The sequence below is a fragment of the Adelges cooleyi genome, unplaced genomic scaffold (assembly GCF_023614345.1).
Source record: "Adelges cooleyi isolate 19-005CV unplaced genomic scaffold, UGA_ACOO_1.1 ACOO_flye_CR_arks_rails_tigmint_CR_PRNA_167, whole genome shotgun sequence".
In the NCBI taxonomy this organism is placed as follows: Eukaryota; Metazoa; Arthropoda; class Insecta; order Hemiptera; family Adelgidae; genus Adelges; species Adelges cooleyi.
The window spans coordinates 3641954-3655301 of NW_026095824.1; the positions used below are offsets into that span (position 1 = coordinate 3641954).

The 13348-nt window shown below is 36.6% G+C and overlaps 2 protein-coding genes across 2 annotated transcripts; both read right to left on the reverse strand.

Moving 5' to 3' along the window:
* Window positions 1-373: 373 nt before the first annotated feature.
* LOC126832847 (uncharacterized) lies at window positions 374-8668 on the reverse strand. The gene is given in 19 exon segments (XM_050563861.1): window positions 374-719; window positions 810-999; window positions 1094-1219; window positions 1300-1415; window positions 1500-1710; window positions 1820-2361; window positions 2475-3254; window positions 3486-3713; window positions 3788-3962; window positions 4030-4355; window positions 4441-4676; window positions 4757-4954; window positions 5046-5457; window positions 5460-5841; window positions 5995-6221; window positions 6303-6532; window positions 6604-6800; window positions 6865-7277; window positions 8244-8668. Coding segments are annotated over 18 exon segments (5076 nt in total). The 5' UTR covers window positions 7249-7277; window positions 8244-8668; the 3' UTR covers window positions 374-603.
* Window positions 8669-10751: 2083 nt separating this feature from the next.
* Window positions 10752-13323, reverse strand: LOC126832885 (sec1 family domain-containing protein 1). The gene is made up of 2 exons (XM_050563916.1): window positions 13181-13323; window positions 10752-12958 (listed from the first exon to the last, which is right to left on the reverse strand). The coding sequence occupies exon 2, from the start codon at window positions 12842-12844 to the stop codon at window positions 10976-10978; it is 1869 nt and encodes a 622-aa protein (XP_050419873.1). The 5' UTR covers window positions 12845-12958; window positions 13181-13323; the 3' UTR covers window positions 10752-10975.
* Window positions 13324-13348: the final 25 nt, after the last annotated feature.

Below are 13348 nucleotides of genomic sequence, written 5' to 3' on the forward strand. Positions count from 1 at the left end.
GATAGTGAAATGTATTCTAATGCAAACCGAGAAAAACTTTTTGCAAAATGTAGAAAATAATACATAACCGAATGTCTTTTATGGGTTTTTTTTCTTCCAATCAAGTGCTGCGAGCATATTGAGTTTTTTCCCACACAAAGTTTTAATTGTTTGAACATTTTTAGTTAGTTTTTTGTCAATAATTGATTACAATTTTTTGTAAAACTAAATTAATCACATTGAAAATGAAAATTAACTTCCAACTTAAGTTAACCATAAAAAAAAAAAAAAAAATACCAATTTTAATGATCTAACCTTAACACATTTTAGAGCAAAAACAATTTCAAATAAGTATCAAAGTCTTGTTGGGTGTACGACATAAGTAGACGTCACGTCATGTTTGAATAAAGTTTATTGAAGCAAATAATAAAAAAGGAAATAAATACAAAACGAACAAATAAAATAGGTAACGATCAGACTACGTATACACTAAGTAGACTTCATAGCCTTTAATTAAACATAATATTTTTAGAGTTATAAGTCATCACAATGTTTTGTTACGGCATTTTATACAAAAAAAAAAAAAGAATATAATATATATGTATAGGAACCGATTGGCGGGTTTCAACTATTTGATTTGCTTGGACATTGTCCGCTATCCTGACTCGACGATTGCTGTTGAATAAACACGGGCCTCACATTGTCCGGGTTCACAATTCGTGCAAACATTTGCGATCTCCCTGTATTTATTTATGTAAAATTAAATTAATAATCAATAATATTTATCGACATAAACTATTGAGATGCAATCGCGTAGCGCGCAAACTCACCTTTAACGCCGTGTTGCGCAAGCGGTATCACTTTGAGTCCTTGGATCGACTTCAACGAACCAGCTGGCACAAGTATCTGTTGCGAACCTTGTTGTAACACAGTGTACGTGTTGGCCGTTGAATTCACTACGGCCGAGTTTACCATATTGGCCGACGACGAAACACTTGTAAGAGGAGACGTTGGTTGACCCTAATCGATTTAATTCATACATATTACAATTATATAAAAAAATATATTTTTTTAAATCAAGAAGAAAAAAACTAACACAATTGATTTTTGTTACCTTGTTGGTCACTATTAAAGATTTTCCACCAATCTGCGACTGAACTACGCGCAAAGTCTGAGGCTGACTGGTGTCGACGTTGGGCTTTAAGCGTTCGTTTATGGACGTTAACCGAGTAGGCATTTGCTGATGAAAATAAATAAATAAATAAATAGCGACAGTGTTACAAAGATAAAACAAAATGGGTCTCGAGTATTATTCAGTACCTGTCCGATCGTTAGCTGATTCGAAGGCATGAGTTTGGGTTGTGCGACCGTGACGACGGTGTACTGAGGTTGGGCGCCTTTTGAAGTTTGAACGCCAGATATTCGTAATGAAGTACCTGGAAAAAAAAAAGTCAACAAACATTATTAGGTGTGCCGCTTAAGACTTCGCAGTTCAGTAAAAACCTCAGTCGTCAACAAACCTTGGCTAACTCCAGTTAACTTTCTATTAGCCAAAACCGTTTCAACGGGCAACTGCGCTCTTGGATTTGACAAAAACTTGCCAACAAACGGTTTGGCAATTCGTCTCTGCACAGTTTGACCAGTCTGTTTGGTGGCTTGTAATAACATGTTTGCTGTGGCTTTAGGCGTATTCTGTTGGACTTTCGTACCGTGGAGCGAAGTCAGTATTGGCTAAAAATAAAATGACGAATGAAGTATATTTTTTTAACAGTAATTTTCATTTTCGATGGCAAAAAATAGAATTTTTCAACAACAAAATTTTAACACTTTTTCAACAAACCTTTAAGGCAATGGATTTTTGTTCATTCCCTTGCTGCTTGACCATCACTACCTGCGTCTGTTGACCGGTCTGCTGTTGCGATCTCATCAACAACTGCTGCAATTGCTGCTGCGTGATCTGCTGAGGTTCCGAATGGTTGCCTCTCAATCCTTGTTTTACGAAAATCACCTGTGGATGTTCACCACCGTCGCCAGATTCGGCTTTGTCGTCAACTTCGGACTTTTTAATGATCACTTGTTGTTTGTTGTGTTGCAGCACTTGTTGTTGAAGCTGTTTATGCTGTAGCAACTTCAGCTGCTGCATTTGTTGTTGTTGTTTTTGCAACTTTTGTTGTTGTTGCTGTAGTTGGATCAACTGTTGTATGGGTTGATGTTTTGCGATTGCGTCAAACTGGCTTATTTGAATATTTCCTCGGTGTTCGGAAACAGCCTGATCTGTCTGATCGGACCGCTTTTGTTTCAAAACTAATATCTGTCGCTGAGGTTCTTTATTCTGAGGTGGTTTGGCTATAGAGAGATGGTCATGTTGGAAATTCGTTGAACCTACAAACAATTAGTATATTTTATTACAAAAAATAAGCAATCTAACCAAACACCATTGTTCAATATAAATTAATAATAATTCCATTTAGCTAGAAAAACCATTGTTGGCTTACCGCTCGTCGTTCCAATGGTTAGAGGCTGAGTGAGTTGAACATTTTTTACAGCCTTTTTCCTGGGACTTATCGCTATGAAGTCGCCCGACGAGATAGCGTGTTTCTGAGTTAGGTTATTGGCGACAACTTGACGGCTGTGTACGATTGTTTGATTATTGCTGCTTACCGTCTGGTTTATGTTGATGATTTGGCCATTATTTACGACGACCGTTTGAGTGTTTGCAATTTTTATATTACCAGAAGTGGTAATAGCTGGCATGGAGGAAACACTGCCTGCATTACTGGAAACTGCTGTAACTAGGTTGTTAGCACTGGTAGTGGCCGCTGTAGCGATACCGCTGGCAGACGGCACCGAAAGACGTTGATGAATTTCAGCGTTGTTTCTATTAGCAGCCGAGCATTCCAAACTTATGTCGTGGGCAATGTTATCGGGCGTTTGCACCGTTTGCGTTGTCTGCATTGGTGCTTTTCGTCCCCTGATAATTTTAGGAGGTTTACTAACTACTACATTGGGTTTTCTAATTCCTTCTGAACTGGTCACTACTTCTTCGGCCACCGACACTGCCAAGTCGCACATCACCGGCGAGGTACTAGAGCTTGGCAAAGAGTCCGACGTCGAACTCGTAGGACAGTCTAACATTGACAAAGAGTCGGTGAACGCAGTGGACAATGATTTTTGATTAGCCGTAGTGACCTTTGGTTCAGGTGACTTTTTCACAGGCTTACTTCTTCGCCAACATTTTGTTTTAACGGCTCCTTGCTGCTCCAAATGTAATCGTTCTAGAATGAAACAAGAAAACTTCATGACAAAGCTGTGCAAGATCATGAATATAATAGGTTAGGTTAGGTTGTTGAACATAAATAACGATAATAATAACTACAATAACTGAATAATGTACGAAATTATATATCGTTTTTTGATTGAATAAAAATCAATTTAAAAATGCTCATTTCAGCGTTACGACTAACATAAAACTTGTTCTTGTTTTTCTACAATTAACTACGACGTACCAAATTCTTCAACCGATCGACCCCTATGAAGGTAAATCCATATTTTTCGCTTTGGATCGTACTTGACACACGGGTCGTGCTCATAATGCAGTCTGTCCAAAGCCCCACTAACGGCATTGTGTAATTCCGATTGATTGACTTCCATAAGATACTGAGAGTCTTTAAGCAGAGTACATATGTCACCACGAGTTCCCATTCCGTTTGGTAATCGAGCTGTTGCGTCGCGTACTAAAAAGACAATTATCAACGCAATAAATTAAGCAGTTTCACCAAAAAAACTCAACCATTAACATTACACTTACCTAACACTAATATGGAAATAAAATGAGGTCTATTTTCTATCAACAAGGAATGACCTCGTGCAGCTTTATGAATATTAGACGAATTGTAAATACCCCGCACAGGACCAACGACAGACTCGTAGCCGTGCATAAGATAAACAAATGAGCGGTGTGGTTTCAAAAACCGTTGTCTTTCCTTAAAAAAAAAAATGAAGGGTTTAAAAACGTAAACATTAGAACTGCAATGTTATATTGTATTATACTTGTGATTGGAAAATAGCTCGTTGGTCTGAATTGGACGGTGTGACAATCCAAGCGTCTAACGGTGTAGTTGGCGGTAATGACGAGTCAGTTTCTGACAATTCGAGAGTAGGAATATCTACGGCCGGAGCTATCGGTATCTTTTTATCAGGAATTACGTCTTCCCTCGGACCATTCAATTTTGAATTAATACTATTCAAATTGAGAAGCCAACATCTGCACAACTCTCCAAGTCGATTATCAGAATCTCTTCCGGCTCCGATCCACTGGTAAGTATCTAAGTTTGGTTTGTACTCGATAAAAGGAACAAAATCTTCTGGCTGCCACTCTGAGAAACGAAATTTTATAATAAGTTTGCTCAATTAAAATAAATTCCAATTATATTAAACTACATTGATAATTAATTTGTTTACCAGGAAAGTGTCCAGCTAAAAAGCCGATAGCCGACTGTAAAGCGTTAGACCACGTTTTTTGCTCCAAGTATTGAAACCAAACGGGATTTTTCACTTCGTCTGTTAATGACGAAGTCCAGTTTTGGACATGTTTCATTATAGACGACATGTTCATACGGTATTCCCAATTAGAACATATTATATCTCGAATTAGTGCAAAAAAACTAAGTGCCACTTTTTCCATTTCGGGTAAAGGTCTGTTAATAAGACGTTGTTTTTTTTTTAATGAATAAAAACAATATCGGTACACACGTTTGTTAAAACAATATACACTTACTTGATACCCAAATCTTCATTGCATTCGCTTTTAATGTCCAAAACGTGGAATCCTTCCAATTCTGACAACGCACCGACGTAGTTAGAGTCTGTGACCACTTTACTAGGCGTGGACACCGGCGACAAGGACAAATGTTTAGAATTGTAGTCGTTTGGCGTTAACGCACGAATACAAGACGGCAACATTCGTGGCGGTGAACTAAAAATAATCATAAATAGTTTTATTTTATTATTGATAACTATAATTAATATATTTTTTTGTTTTTACTAAGAATACACATTACACTTACTCGGTATTTATAGTCTGAACTGTAGTGGTTAACATGTCTTCTGGATGGAATTCTCGTTTTACAGAATAGTTCGACGGACAAAACTGGTGGTTTTCAGTGATCTTTTTTAGAGGCGGCGATGGCGATACAGGCGGATTGTATTTCTCTTCTACGTCGCTCATTTGTTCCAATAGCATAGCCGCGGCAGCCTGGCCTTCTTCGGCTTTGCGTATTTCGTCCGCAGTCAATTTTACAGCTTCGACAGGTTTATTATTTTCAATTACTTGTTCAATTTTCACTAGGTCTCTGTTCTGAATCGAACTGATACAAGATTCTAATTTTAAGGTGCTCAAATTGTCCTCTGTCAATAATTCTTCTTTGATTACTTCGGGTACAAGCGGCAACGAAGACGGTGGTTGTGGTAGTTGCGGCGGTGATGGTGGTGGTGGTGGTGGTGGGGAGGTGGTGGAGTCAGAGGCAACGGCATTGATAGTGGTGGAGGCGGCGGTGTCAGTTGTCGAGGGGGCGATGTCGGTTCTGGCGGTGATTCTTCTTTTACTTCCAATTTTACAAACGGAACGACATTATTTATGGGTTCCGCCGGTGCCAGCCCTGGCGAAGACTGTTTAATTGGTTTAGTTTGTATTTCTTCTGTTTTTACAGCAGTTGAAGGTAGAGGTGATTGCTTAGACAGTTTTGGTCGTTTCGCCCGTGGTCTTTCACTAGTCGCTGATCTCTTTTTTTCAGATGTCAACGGTAAGGCTGACGACGACTTGATAGAGTCATTGAACAGGCGTACCGATAACTCATTTTGATCCTGAATAATAGTACAAATTATTATACTACATTGAAATATAACATTTTATTATTTTATTTGAAATGATTATTCGATAAAATATAATGAATGAATTTTATTGAATAATGCCAATCTGTGGATACACAAATTGGAAACAACAAAAATTAAAATTACTTGTTCGATTTTCTTCAGCTTCCTTTTATGCGACACTAACATCTCCCGGTACATATCTTCCGTGGGTTCAATCGGATTACTCATCGGGAACACTACTTTTGATAAATCTATTCCTTCCGGGTAAGTGGCCAACGTAGATGTGACTGTATCTAACTCGGTCGCTAGTGAATTTTGCACAGCGTCTAAATGTTTTCTTTGTTTTTTACTAAGTCGGGCTGGAGGTCCTTCTAAAAAATACATAAATAAGTAAATTAAATCATTTTAAAAAATTGTCTAAGCTAAAGCATTTTCCAATTTTTTTTTTATACCTTGATAGTTGCTATCTGAACTGTCTTCGGAATCGTCTCCGACTTTTTGTTTAATATCAGAAAGTTCTCGAAAATACCTTCTCCTAACTTGCTGATGCATGGCGAAACTGTTGCTTCCTCCGACGGTATTTGTCGACATTGTAGGCAAACCATTCAAATCGTCGATGACTTTTTTACGACCGGATACTAATTTTAACAGCATATTATAATGATATATTCGCTGATTTCTCCTAAAATAAAATAAAAACCGAAACAATGAAATTGGTCATGTTTTTTTTTTTTATAACACACAAGCTTATACCTATATTCTCTTTTTAGAGAACGTCGCAATAGTGATTTTAACTTGACGGTATCTGGAAGGAAATGTCCGTTTTTCAACTTGTCGTGGAAGTCGTTTATAGGATTTTCGCCAAAGCGAAAACTTTGTCCACCGAACAACATTCTAAGAGTAATCTCTTTTTCCATTAGATCGTTTTCAGGAAATGTGGGAAGAAAACTCTGCAAATGAAAAATAAGCGTGGAATTAATACTCAACGATTCAAATTGTATTTTCAATATTTACTTTTAAATGTTCCTTTTGCTGGTCGCTTAGACAAACCCATGAATTGACAGAAAACAGTTGTTTAAATACTTCTTCGTCCTCGCAAACGCCAGTCGGTAAAACGAGTTCAGTTTTGTTGGCTACAGCGATTTCGGTTTTTAATGACGACGATTCATCCTCGTCTGCAGTACTTGTACTCTCGGAATCCGAGCCAGACTGGCTACTGCCACTGCTACTACCACTTGTACTACCACTACTCGTAGCCGATGTACTAGTACTCGAGGTGGACGACTCGGTATTATCGTCACTGTCGTCTTGTTCTATTTCTGGAGATGATAACTCATCTTCATCAGCATTAGACGTGGACGCTTGAGGCCAGTGTTGATATCCATCGTAACTAGACATGGTGTCAACAATAGCAGCCAGGGATTACGCTGAAACAAAAGTATAAACACATTAGTCGATACAATAAATCAATTTATATCCGTAAATAATTACATTAATAAACTGCTTAATGTTTATTAAATTCTGAATGAAAAAATTGTGAATCGATTAAATGAATACCAATTGATCAATCTAATAAACAAATAGAATGTCAGTTAAAAAATGTTTTTAAAAATATATACAAAACAATAATCATCACTTATAACAGAATTTTTATTTATTATTTATAACTATCGCACTATGTATATATATATTTTTTTTTTGTCTAATCAATAAAAACAACAACATTTTTTTTTCATTATCTTTACAATTCAATGTGTTTTCCCTTAAAAATTGTATTATGTCTTGACAAATGAAAACAATATATCAGACTCTAAATTGTATAGAAATTAATATAATTGATCTAAATTAAATTGTATCTAATTGTATAAATCAGAACCAAGCAGCAATCTAAATTTTAGCAATTATATAAGTAATCTTGCCTTTTAATAACCAATACTAATAATAAGTGTTTAAGCTAAAGAAAGTATGAATTAAAAAAAAAAAATTAAAAGTAGTTTATTTTTAATGTTGCTTTAACTTGTAACTATTTCACGAATTATAAAACAATCTACCAGCTATAACGTAATTTTAATATTATAAAAACAAAAATTATTATTTCGAAACCTGACTGATAACAACTATCAGGTTTAATTGACAATACTATAAAACTGTGTTCGACTGATTGATCAAACACTAAAAAAAGATTTGGCTGTAAGCTTTGCGAGTACAGTAGAAACAAATTTAAACTACGTCGAAGGGGCCGATTAATTTCTGTCGTATTAAATGTAATTATCGATATTCTTAAGACACATTATTGTAACCGAATTTGAATTGTTCGGGTACACAATGTAGGTAAACAAAATATTTACTTAAATTTCATAACACAAGATTTGAATTCAGTCGAGCGTACTCACCGATCGTACAAGACAGCCAGAATATTGTTGTTGAGGTCGCGTTTCGGTGGTTGCTGTCCCAAAGATTTGGCCGCTGTGCACTGTGATCAAGTAGAGTGCATAAATTATATGGTACGAAAATAAATTATACAATCGTCACACGGAATGAATGAACCAGTTTATGTCTTTTCCACTGGATAGCAACGATAATGTTACACACAGATTGATTGCAAACAGCCGCGAACGAGCACTACTACGGTCGGTGACCGCTGTTGCCATGCTGTGTGCGTACGTCGCGGACAAACCATGGTTGGCTTCGTTGCTGTGGACATAATAAAAATTTACAAAATAGATTGTATATAATTGTTGCACTGAGTTCCCACACTAGCCGAACGCTGTTATCGAACGTCACGAACTAGCTGCTGTGTGTATAACATTGTTTACATGCAAACCGACCGCGGTGCTATAATATAACTGCTATAGCAGCAGCTCCTGACACTTGGCTGATAACGATTAAATCATGGAAGAAACGGCGAACGGCTCGTTTTGTCGTTTCTTCCATGAAATATTTTTATAAAAAAAAAAACAAGTGAACTGTAAAATAATAATCAGTGTTGCCGCGTAAGCCGAATTAAGGCCAAATCTAGCCTTTCCTTTGATCCGATCTAGCTAATAAAATAATTGAACTGGATCCTGGCTTTTTATTTTTTATTTTAGCTTACTTTTGGCTTATAACATTTTAATTCTACCAACAATTATAATAATTCTTGAATTTTTTTATGATTTTTATCTTTCACTGTTATCATGTGTTATCAACTTGTGATGTTGAAATAATTTGTATTATCATTGATAACTAAATAGTCTTAACTTGGCACGTGAGTTTTCGACTTTGGTCCATATTATTCAGTTCTCTAGGCCTTCCGAACAGATCCATTTAATTTTCATGTCGGATCATATTGAGTGTCAAAATGGCTGATTTTAATTTTTGCTCTGTTGGGGTAATCCACGATGACTTCAGTGTTCAGATTGTGCAATTACCGGTAGCAACTCTTACTAAGTCACGTATTTCACCAGAGTATCCCTCTACATGGTTTACCAACAACAAAATGTCAAAGCCCCCTGTGAATATTGCCAAGAAACCCACCGATGCCGCGACCTGGGAAAAAATGTTGGGATATGCATTAGATAACCATCAAATCACATCAACATTAGCTGTGAGATTTCTTTATGAGTACATATTGGAGAAATTCTCTGGTACTTTGACCTCAGATTGGAAATCTTACAATGTACTGATAGGCTCATCTGGAACACAAGTTACACCTCTTTCATCTCTTAAATGTAAACATCAAGACAGAGGCATGGCACGCTGAAGAAGGAACCCCGATTGATGATAAAGGGAGACTAAGACTGTTTGCAATAATAATAGCTGGATACCGTTATGGGATTGCATCAGAAAACAAACACGGCGGTTATAAGGCAGGAGTACTTGCAAAGATTAACCAAGTACTTGTTAATAAACCATACTACTTAGGATCCGACTTAACAGCGACCGAGTTAATCAGTGTCAATAAGTGGTATAACGACCCTGAGTTTAAAGTTTTAATTGCCTCGCTAGATATGTTCTGGTGCAAATTCCCAGATTCATACGGTGCAAAATTGAGGGTATGCACTTTAAACTCTAGATTTAAAGACTGTGCTATTATCAGCGAGATTCGTCATCTAACTCAAGTTTCACGCCTAAACATCGGAGACATAATGAAATATATATTCAGCGAAAATGTTGGAGATGAAGTTATGGCAATGGTAAAAAGCACCGAAGAACACTCTCAGGATGATTCATACTTCCCTTACACGCGAGAGTTAAGGCTCTGCAAGAAATCCCCATACTCATTAACTTCCAATGTTCATCTTCATATTTGGATATCAATGTTCTGCGCATTACTTGGTAGTGAAAGATCTTACAACGCCCCAGTAGTGGCAGAGGTAGGACTTTTTCCGGCTAGGAATCTTGCGATGTTTGCTGCTTATCCATTCAGAACACAAGCAAAGACGAACATTAGAGAAGCCGACGCCTCGGCCGCAAAAACGTATGACGAGATGGGAAAAGCAGAAATCAAAGACACAGATCACGAGAAGGATGGTCAAGAGGGGGAAGAGGATTCCAGTACTTACATAGACCCTTCATCGCCATTAGGAGTCTATATGAATATGAAGAAAAATAACAATTGTGTTCGCGCTGAAATGGAGAAAGAATTCGCAACTACAATAAAACAATTTCCTCCAGCGAGACACGGCACTATTGGTCAATTTTTGAGGATGTCATTCTCTGAATATATATAACAAAGCAACCGGCTCGTTAAAGAGCAATCAGAATGGAGGGTAAATTAGACTATAATATCATCATCAGTTATTGTGTATATTACTTGTACTCAAAATTGAACTCGATATTTTTTTTTTTTATAATGATTTTATAAGTTAACTATTTTTTATTATACGATATGAAAACAATAAATATGAAATTAAAGTAAAACAAACACAAGTAGCTTAACCAATCTTCATAGGACCACATACACGTCTCGTTACATAATTACTATGACAATTAATGTACAAATTTTTACCGTAACTTGTATAATGATATTTATTTCCAAAGAAATGACGTAACAACAATAAATATACTTTAAATTTTATTATATAATTCAAAATAAGAAAATGAAAAAAAAAATGTAGTAACCACACCATATAATAATTGTGTACTAGTGCAGTTCTTGTCCTAATAACGACAACTGTTCTAAGAAATCCTGTGCGTTGTTCACAACAGTAGATCCATAAACAATTTTTAACTGAGGCATACCAGGCGTTACAGTTTTGTTTTTAATATACTCCAACAAGTTTTGATATTCAATGTAATTTCCGCCACCAACTATAAACACAATAGCCTCGTTGAATGTATTTTTGCATTTAATATTGTCCGAATTTCGTAGCTGCTTAGGATCGAAATGACGGTATTCGTCCGACGCGTTTGAAGGTTGCCTGTTCTCCAACAGTTCGTCGACAATTCTAGTGACGGGAAACGTGTGTCTTTTGACGACCAAGTTTTTCACACCTTCCATTACAAAAGAAGACGTGTGAGAGAGTAATTTTTCAAACATGTTTACAGACTTGGTGCCTCCTCCGTATTGACTACTGGTTGTCGACGTTATATTGGAATACATTTTCCACCTTTTGATGTACTTCAAAGGACTCAAATCACAACCTTGTTTTTCTAATGCTGACGAATACATGTCCATGTCGGAATCGGAAACCGCATGCGTGTAAATGTAATAAATGATAAAAAGTCGCATTTTATCTTCAGCGGTACCGGCTTCTGGATCGTTGATCACATCCAATATTTGTTTGTCTAACGACGCTTGGCTCATGACTTTCTCTTCGAATTCAAACAGCAGATCCAAACGTCGAGATTTAATGGCCGATAATATCGTCGTGGCCAGATCAGTGTGCATGTCTATTAGCCGTTTCTTTTCTAATAACTGAGGTAAATTGTTTACAGCCGACGTCAACTTGGCCGTATTGTCAGTCATCATGGCCAACGCCACGTCACTTTCTCCATCTAAGCCCATGGATTCCTTGAGGTGTTTGACTTCCTCTTCGGAATTTTTCAAATGTTCCAACTCAGACTGAATAGATTCAGCTACTGTAGGGAATGGACTACCTTTGTGCGTCGCCCAAAACACGTCTTTTGGATCCAAATCAAATGTTTTGGACTTTTTTTGCTCTTGAGCAACAATGACCCTGTTCAAATTTAGTTTCAACACATCATGCACCAACGCTTGGTAAGTCCAAGTATGATGCAAAGGCGTCGCCATATCGACGTTACGATCCAGCACGATCAAAAGGGGCCGTTGAAAATTGTATATGCCCGAGTTTTCTGACGAAAATAAACTGTTTCTTGTATCGCGTACATTTTCTCTTAGTTTTTTATCTAATTTTTCAGCAACCATTTCAGCAGCATTGCCACGAGCACTACGAATAATAGGCAGTGTTCCGAGTGTCACAAACACCGAATAAAGACCGTCGACGGTGTCATCAATCATAACTTCCACGTCTGTATCTTTTGCGTCGGCTCGATTTAAATTATAATAAGAGACTGCCTGAGTATTATGATTACTCAAAACGAAAAGCTCGTCTTCTAAAGATATAAAATTCAAATACTGATCGTAAATTTTATGAACATGGATAACATTTTCTGTTTGCAAAGCGGAACTTGCCAAGTCTTCTAATTTTTGACGGCAGATAGCCGATATGAAATTTAAGTAATATTTTTCATAAACATTGTTCTGGAAATCTTGTGCTATCCGATCCAGATTGTCCTGGTCAGGCATACAAAAATAAATTGCTGCTACATCAGGAATTGGGTCTCGCTCTGAATGGATGTTCAAATGTAGTGTAACACCACATTCTCGTAGTTCTTTGATAGGAATTAACGGCGATAAAATATCTTGGCCTCGACGATCGTAAATTAATACTTTCCATACTGGTTCGGAACCGCTGTCTTTAAAATCTGGGCTGTTCAAATTAAGCATTTGTTTCAGTGCGGCAATCTGCTTAGCTCTAACTGAAGTCATGTTGAACAATTATTTATTGTATTTAAATGAGTGTTTGTGTATATGAAAATTATATATTTTTAAAAACCATTGGATCGATGCTTCGTGCTGCTTGAAATATTCGCAACGAAAAACCTGAAATATAAAATACTATCTTTAGTGAATAAAATTGATTTTTATTTTGACAAATTATTAATGACAAGTGGTTTTTTATTGCATACAATGCCCTTGAATAAAATATCAAACAAATCATGAATTGGACGGGGAATAATAAAATAAAGCGCTGTACTTTCTATTTTTGTCAAATAGTATGAACAATAATAATGAATAAATTACAGCCTACTACGAAAAACTTACCACAGGCCCGGCATTTTGTTTGATTTTAACGCGTTATGGATGTGATTTCAGTTGTGAGTGTAACTTTAACTCGACTTTACAAACTTACAAGTAACAATATTAATAAATTGGGTGTAATTTTTTTTTAAATTCAACTTTCAAGATTGTTATCAATTTGGAATTTGTTAT